This window comes from Hypomesus transpacificus, chromosome 16 (assembly GCF_021917145.1).
Source record: "Hypomesus transpacificus isolate Combined female chromosome 16, fHypTra1, whole genome shotgun sequence".
NCBI classification, from domain to species: domain Eukaryota; kingdom Metazoa; phylum Chordata; class Actinopteri; order Osmeriformes; family Osmeridae; genus Hypomesus; species Hypomesus transpacificus.
In genome coordinates, this window is record NC_061075.1 from 4,217,856 (window position 1) to 4,226,538 (window position 8,683).

At 41.9% G+C, this 8,683-nt stretch overlaps 1 protein-coding gene across 1 annotated transcript; it reads right to left on the reverse strand.

Annotated features, from left to right (window-relative positions):
• Positions 1-2,772: 2,772 nt before the first annotated feature.
• LOC124478704 (5-hydroxytryptamine receptor 3A) lies at positions 2,773-6,920 on the reverse strand. Its single transcript, XM_047037087.1, has 8 exons — positions 6,687-6,920; positions 6,305-6,349; positions 5,952-6,061; positions 5,526-5,695; positions 4,940-5,100; positions 4,512-4,722; positions 3,958-4,254; positions 2,773-3,686 (listed from the first exon to the last, which is right to left on the reverse strand). The coding sequence occupies exons 1-8, from the start codon at positions 6,912-6,914 to the stop codon at positions 3,460-3,462; spliced, it is 1,449 nt and encodes a 482-aa protein (XP_046893043.1). The 5' UTR covers positions 6,915-6,920; the 3' UTR covers positions 2,773-3,459.
• Positions 6,921-8,683: the final 1,763 nt, after the last annotated feature.

The window sequence follows — 8,683 nt, forward strand, 5'->3', positions numbered from 1 at the left end:
TGTAAATTACCATGACATAAATAGGAATTGACTTCAGAAACTGGGGACTAATGGATTAATAAGGCAACATGGCAATCCAGTTATGAAATTTTGAAAAACAGTTTTTGACACATTTAGAATCCTTAACCTGAACGTCTTTAAATTTGAAAAGCTAGAATTGCATAGTATTAACCCTCTGCAAAGTCATCAGGAATATTTCCTGAACAGTAGGATAACTGGAGCCAGACTCACCACCCCCAGTACAGCATAGAGAGTGAAGGAGATGTTGGTTATAGTGGGGTTGCTGAGGTTGACTGCCGGTCTGAAGGACTTACAGTCCAGCACAGTCTGGATGGACTCATGGGTGGGACCGCTGTGACCCTCTTTACAGGTCAGCACAGAGTGACAGAGGTAAACTGTTGAGAGATGGGAGAAGGTCATATAATACAAGAGTGGGCCGCAGATGAAATAGGAAGACATTTGAAAATGGATGGATGGAGAGAAGTACTGCATGAGTAGTCCAGTAAATCTTAACTTCACTATAAATACAATTTCCTATCAGTGAATAACTTATAATTGTCATGGAGTAGTATGTCATAATTTGAACAGATTGCAAAAAATTGCATTACTGTGGCACATCATAACCAGTTCAATAATTCATGTTTTGTCCTGTCTATTTCTGACAAAATATGCAGAAGATAAAATAAACACATTTGATTCAACAAATGTGTTTTGTACCACTACACAAACATACTTTCTAGGGGTAAAATTGGATAAAACAAAAGGTTTTACCTGCTGAGAGGAAAACAGCGGTGGTAAGGATGAAACCCCATGATCGCTCCATCCTGTCCTGTCCTGCTTGTTAGAACAGACTGACTGTCTTTGACTCACTCTGACCACAGCATGCAACAGTGGAAACAGCAAAATACTGTGCACACTCACACACACACACAATGCAAAAGGCATACAGACTACCTTTACACATCAATTAAAAATCTTGCGACTGAGTTACCACCGAATCAAAGCTTAATTATAAATAATATAAATCAACACATCTTATTACTAAAGAATACCAGATGCTGTTATCATGTTGTTTAACACCTACAGTAATCACCCAGCCATAGTATTTTTGGATACTTACACACAAGGGAGCTCTGTTTTTCACCTTCTCTTTTGGTTCAGTCTGCATTTAGACTATTGGCCAGGGTGCGAATTGCTTTTCTTTTTTTTACCCCCTCTAATTAAGACTTGGACCCCCACAAAAGAGGTCAAAACAACAGGTCGGAGGGGTGGATATATCGTTCTTACCCGTATCGTAAATATTACTGTACGCCCTGGAGAAGAAGTTGACCCCCCCGATTGTCATTGTATAATTCGCACTCTGCTATTGGCTCCCTGAGTTGAGAAAGTTTGTGGTTTAAAAACAATGACACAGAACAGTAGATTCCCTGTAGAACTCCTCAGTTGACAAGACAACAACTATTTTATTATCCCTTATGTACGTACAGGTAAAGAATCTGGCAGGCTGGAAAAAACACGTCTACCACTGTTCATCTATCACCACTATTGTTTTGACCTGTCCTTATAGACGCGGCCAGACCAACCTTAGCATCCCCAAAACACACACGCACACCTGACACAGCAGCACTTCTCTTCCCAGTACACTAACAAGTGATAGTTAGGGTTCCACACTTTAGAAGAACACACTTAATGGTCACCTAACTGGCAACTCAGACTAGCCTGGCTCTGCCCTCCTACGTACTTCCGCTCAATTTGGATTTTGCTTCTGCACTAGGTCTGGCCATTCGGTACGAAAGTCAGATTTTGCAGGTTGATTTTCTACCGGCGAATCAGTGAACAGAGGGAGTGGCTGAGAACAATGACGTTGATGTCGGGCGCTAGTCTGTGTTTTAGTTCCGTAATGGTTGCGGAGAAAGATGCGAGAGTAGCCATTCGGTCCGTTGTGGCAACACTGCCAAATATCTATAAACTAAAGCCGGAGCAAGAACAAGTTTTGGTTTTGCTGAGTTTTGTTGGTGGCCATGATGTTGTGGCCCTCCTCCCCACAGGGTTCGGGAATAGTTTGATTTTCCAACTATGGCAGCTAGCTCTGTTACAGAAGTGGTGAAGGAATTGGCTGAGGCAAACGCTAGCGATTGGTTATGGCAGATCAGAGTGGCGTTACGTTGTGTCCTTGGGCAAGGCACTTCACCCTACTTGCCTCAGGGGAATGTCCCTGTATTTACGTTTAAGTCGCTCTGGATAAGAGCGTCTGTTAAATGACTAAATGTAAAATGTAAATGTAAAGTGGTCGTGACAGAGATCAGAGAGAGTTCTGCCCATACCAAATTCTGCCTCCCTGTCCTCGGGAGATGGATCTTGTACCCCCCAAAGAGGGAGTGCCTTTGATGGGTGATTGGTCAGAAGACCATAGGGCGGGATGTGATAGTCCAATTAAATGTCCAGGATGTTGGGGTGGGCAGTCCAAGGATCTGATGATGTTCGGAGAGGGAGGGGGACGAAGAAGACCCACACCAGTCTCTGAGCGTCTCAAGCTTTCCTCCTGTCTGACCTTGGCATGTTTGCACACACCAGAGTTACATTGACGCACAAACTTTGCGGCACAGATTCGTCTCAGCACGGCCTCACTTGCACAGAAGGCATCCTGTTGCATGATCTCATTAGTTCTTTATTAATTCAATTGATTATAATTGGATACATGTTTTAATATTAAGCATTACGTGACATATGGGTATACATACATATACGAGGTAGTGATTGGTATAACAGCATTGATTAGCAGTATGTTATCATTCCTTCACAGTTTGAGAAAAAAGAGAGAGAGGAAAGACAAATGAGAGGTTTTCAATCTGTAACCCAGTTTTTTCACCAAAAAAGGTGGGTAGCCAGTAGTCTGTGGTATTAACCTGTTGGCTTAATGTCCTTAGTAAAATAAGCTAGCTAGCGACAGACTAGTGTTAGCCTACATTTCATCAATATTTAATCAAATTATTATATAATTATGATGACAATAAAAGACTGGTCAGACTGATCACTGTTAGAAGGATAAGGTGCCTTGTGATTTTTTCTCCTGAGGTCCTGCATCTTCATTTAGTCACTTAAGCTAACAGCTAATAAACAGACATGACACAGCAGCACTCCGAACACAGCGTCTTAGTGACCGTTTTACATTTAATCAGTCACCTCAGGTGCAGTAGGCTCGGAAAAGTCTAACAAGAGCAATAACAGCAAAGGGCTCACACACACAACACAGCTTTCAAAAAGCAGAGGAGATGAGAAAGAATAGATTGTGCAGTAAGAGTGTGCTATATGTCAACTGTAGTACATATACAGTGCTAAAACTACAGGCTTACACACTTGATGATGGTTACCTATTTTTATTAGTATTGTAGCAGTCAACAGAAATGTTACACTGCCCCCATCTTTCCCCTCATACACACACACACCATTTCCAGCTCTTCACTGGTTTATCCAGACGCACCACATGCAGATGATGACCAGAGCGTAGCAGGTAATGATGAACAGGTAGATGCGGAAGAGCAGGAAGTCCAGAACGTAGCCCACATGGCACCACTGGTCCAGCAGCTGTCCTTCCTTCTGCAGTGACGTCAGATGGGCCCGCAGAGCGCTCAGGTCCTGGCTGATCTGCTTCAGCTCTGGTACAATCGCTACTGTCGCAACAGGACCTGGCATGGACACAATCGTGAGCGTAGGCGGTCTTTCTGATGAACCACACTGGATTTATAACTTTTCCTTCAAGACAATACAGATTTCAACTTGGCTAAATTCAAATTTTATTTTGTGATTTTTTGGGGTCATAAATCAAGAGCATAGAATAGAATAGCATAGCATGCCAATGACCATGAGTTTCTAATTATTTTTTGATATACAGTTTGCTAATTCTGCACCTTTGGTTGTGTGACCAAATGTGCATCATTCTATCCTCTATCCTCTCACCCTTATTGCTGTCAGGGTGGTGAGAGGGCGAGTGGGCCACAGATGATGGTTGGATGATCCATGGCCCCTGGGCCGGTTCACACTGGTTGCCTTTGTCCGTCTGGGTTCCGGAAGCAAGCGAGTCTTGCTCCGGCCAACGGTAGCAGATGAGGCGGGCGATGTGCTTGAGGACGACCACACGCACCCAGCGGGGAACCTCGCGATATTTCAGGGAGTTGTGGTGGAGCACGTTGGTGATGATGACCGTTTCCAGCAGGCTGATGACCATCAGAGCCAGGCACACTGAGAAATAGACACCTGGGAGAGAGAAGAGGGAGACAGAGTGCTGGGCTCACTCTGGGTTTGTCAGGCAGGAGGAATTCAATGAATAAAACAATTGGTTGCTAACTGATCATTAAGAAAACTAGGACCTTTGGGTTGACCTCTGGAGGAGCCAAGAGGATCACAGATTTGGGACACAAAAAGGAGAATATCTAATTGCGACCCTGTGTTTTGTGAGTTTGGTTTCCACCCACGTCCCTCAAATTTCCAAGTGAAAACCCTGCTGCCTGAACCTATGATTGGTGTGCCGTTGGCTGTGCTGGGGAGCAGGTCGTTCATGATGAGCAGGAAGACGGTGTAGCCCAGGATGAGGGTCATCTTGAAGGAGGCACGGTCGACGCTGTGAGGCGGCAGGTAGAACGACAGGATGTCGATGAGCATGAGGAAGGAGCTGGGGATCAGGAGGTTGACCACGTACAGCAACGGACTCCGCTTGATCACCACCTGGTGGAAGGAGGAGAGAGATTGCCTTTGGTTAGTGAGGACACAGCAAGCAGGTGTCCAATCCCAGAACCTTCTGTACATGGATGAGGGGCTAATGACAGGAAGGAGAAGTCCTTCAGTGTTCAATCTCTTGGAGACAAATGTTTTTACTGTGGCAAAGATAGCATTTCTTAATAGTTTTTTCACAATCATGCTCACACGCACACTCTTTTCTCACCCAGAAGGTGATGATGTCCCACTCGTCTATGCCAAATTTAAGGATTGAAGTGTCCCCCACGATGGTGACCAGCTCCCACTCCCCGCTGGCCTCCAGATAGCGTTTGGAGTTCCCCGACATCTCCTCAAATGTCAAGGCTGGACTCACCCTCACATCCTGGGCTGGGACATTAGGCATTAAGCAGTTGACAACATAATCATCAGGAAGGAGGATTTTCAAGACTTAGCGACAACACTATTTCAAAATTAAAAGAATAGAATACAATTTTCTACAAAAAACTTGCATTCTCCTCCTCCAAAAATCAAATCTCATTTCAAAATGTGCTGTACAATCATGACATTTTGCATGTTTGAAGGAGACTTTACAGTTCTAATGGCAGTGGGAATGTAACTTCTCATAAAAGTCTCCCACACACCCAAATACTTGAACTGAAATAACGGCAAGTGTTTGATAGTAAGACAGCATTTTCAAATCAAATGAATTTGTATAGCCCTTTTTACAAGCAATGTCTTCACAAGACTTCACATATGCCCATTAGAGCTGCACCTAAACCCCCCAAAAATAAAAAGATTTAGCTATTACTTACTGGTGTGCATGTAAGAGCCGAATGTGAAGGAGCAGTTCTGGATGTCGAAGGGAAAGCTGAAGATCTCCAGGTTGCAGGCACTGACGAGCCGCAACATCCTGTCCCAGCGGATGTGACCCGTGTGGTTGACGTATACGTAGGGACATGCCTGGGACACGTCGTCATCGACACTGACGGGTGGATGGACGAGTGGATGAGTGACGGATGAAAGAGGAGGACGGGGGGAAACAATGATGGTTAATTGAGCGGGAATTGCGGGATGGCAGAGGGATACAGGAGCTTAATAGGAAACAATGGAGATGTGCCAAGAAAGTGTTGAATTCAAGAAAAAGAAGAACCGGAATGAAACCCTATAGGACCATATGACAGACAAGATGAGGAGAAGAAAGAGAGAAGAAAGTTCGGTGAAACGATTTGGATACTCACAACTCGTAGACAATGATGTCAGGGCTCCATAGCTCTCTCACGGGTAATGATATCCTGGTGATACCATCACAGTCCACAGGATCCCATACCAGGTATTCATGCAACCAATACTTACAACAAAGTAGTTCCAAGGTAAAAATAATTAGTCTTTAATTTATTCTACCTCTTCTAACCAAATCTGTTCAGGTAGTTAAATCCGACATTTATTATCAAGTTAGTGCCAGTGATGATCACAACACATTTTTGTTTACTTTGTAAGAACAACTGTAATAATGAATGTATTAATATTAATAGATATGATACATGTTTTAACATGACGCAAGATGTAAAAGCCCCGGGATCTTGACACTCACCAGCCTCAACCAGAGGAAGGTGGTGAGAATCTGGGTCTTTTCATTCTGAAAGAAAACCAAGGACATACTGTGCCTTAATTAATGTACTGTAACAAGATAGATTGGGTTGTTCTTTTCTTCAGCAGCAAATTAACCTTAGTAAATATGCATCTTAAATACTGAATAAATGTAACTTTCCATGAATAAAATCGAAATTGACTTGACTTGAAACTGAGGACGTATGTGGCAACATGGCAATACTGTTAAAATGTTTACACAAAGAAAATCCTTAAACTAAAAGGTTTTTCTTTCCAATTTAAAAGCTAATATTTCATAATCTCAACCCTCTGCAAAGTCATCAGAAATATTTCCTGAACTGTAGGATATGTAGAGACAAACTCACCACCCCCAGCACAGCATAAAGAGTGAAGGAGATGTTGGTTATAGTGGGGTTGCTGAGGTTGACTGCCGGTCTGAAGGACTTACGGTCCAGCACAGTCTGGATGGACTCATGGGTGGGACCGCTGTGACCCTCTTTACAGGTCAGCACAGAGTGACAGTGGTACACTGTTGAGAGATGGGAGAAGGTCATATAATACAAGAGTGGGACGCAAATGAAATAGGAAGACATTTGAAAATTGATGGATGGAGAGAAGTACTTCATAAGTAAACTTAAATTCACAATAAAATACAGTTTCCTCTGAATGAACCGAATAAAAAAAAAAAGTCAAATGGGGTAATATGTCATAATTTGAACAGACAACTGAAAATTGCATTGGCCACTAATAAAAAGGAAATTACTTTTATACATGTAAATTACATTACTAATTGTCTTTTTTTCTTTATGAACAGTCTAAACCAAAATATATCACTTAATGCACATTGATCTACTTTAAGTCATTGCTTTTGACTTGAACCTGAACAAATATCTTGTATAGACCCGATCGTAACCAGTGCAATACTTCATGTTTTGTCCCGTCTGTTCTTTACAAAATATGCAGAAGCTAAAATAAACATATTTGATCCAACACATTTTCTTTTTACAACAGCACAAACAGAAGATGTTTTGCATTGAAAATTGGATACAACAAAAGATTTTACCTGCTGAGAGGAAAACAGCGGTGGTAAGGATGAAACCCCATGATCGCTCCATCCTGTCCTGCTTGTTAGAACAGACTGACTGTCTTGGACTCACTCTGACCACAGTATGCAACAGTGGAAACAGCAAAATACTATACACACACCCATCTACTCACACACAATATTCACACTTAAAAGCACAGACACACATAAACAGACACACATACACACCCACCCACACTAACACACGTACAAACACAACGTAAAAGGCATACAAACTCTTTATGTCCTTTGAACTTTTTGCAGTTTATAAAGTAATCCAACATCCTGTGACTTGAGTTACCATCAAATCAAAGTTTACTGTAAATATAAAGAATACAAATTATAATCAACACATCTTGTAAATAAAAAATACCAGATGCTCTCACCTTGTTTTCCAACACCTACGGTAATCACCCAGCCGTAGTTTCTTTTTGAAACTCCCCATGGGAGTTATGTTTTTTCTTTTCTCTCTTTGTTTAATTTGTAAACTGTTGACTCAGTCAATTCAAAGTATGCCACTGAATTAATTTTATGAGATGACATATTTTTATATTCTTCCAGGTAAATGGTTCCATGCCATATCTTGTCTATACTCCACATACATCCCAGGTATTTTCAATCCAGAGGAGCGCACGTTCACAAAAAAGGGGTGGTGTTTGCACTGTATGTCCAATCGTAAACATGGACAAAACGAGAACCGCATATTTCACGCAGGGGGAGCAGACAATAATCAAACATATCAGCAATACAAACATATAATACAGGCAAAAAGCAACAGTCGCTGCTGTCAAATCAAGGAGGGGAAGCTGGCAGAAAATAGCAGATGCTGTAAATGCCTGATTGATATCACTGCCCCAGGCACAAGATGTGACCATAATTAGACTTGCGCATTCCATAACGTTAAACTTTTGTTGTAGTATTATTTTAGTTGCAACCCTGGTAGTGGTAAATGATTGTGGGAGCAAATAAAAAATACATATGCTTTTCTACAGGTATGCTCTTGCACTTTTTGAGTTTCATGTTGTTTAATTGTAACTTGTTTATGCTCTTATGGGTCTTGCTTTTGGCACTTATTTGTTTTTTCACAATGTATGCTTCATGTTTTGGCTCACCGCAATGTTTGGAGCTATCCGTTGTTATGATCAGTGACCTATGCACTTTTGTAAAGCTCTCTCTTGGAAGTCGCTTTGAATCTGCTAAAGCGTCTGTTAAATGAATAAATGTAAATGTTAAAACATAATTCAAACCGGTAAGTAGCAGTAGGCAATACTTGCCCAT

Bases quoted from the DNA above. Each gene is read 5' to 3' on its own strand.
- LOC124478704 (XM_047037087.1), bottom strand. From the start codon at position 6,914: ATGTCTTCCTATTTCATTTGCGTCCCACTCTTGTATTATATGACCTTC. The intron at 6,350-6,686 runs GTGAGTTTGTCT...GTTTTCTTTCAG, and splicing joins TTTATGCTGTGCTGGGGGTG to AATGAAAAGACCCAGATTCT. The intron at 5,696-5,951 runs GTGAGTATCCAA...TCCACCCGTCAG, and splicing joins GACATCATTGTCTACGAGTT to TGTCGATGACGACGTGTCCC.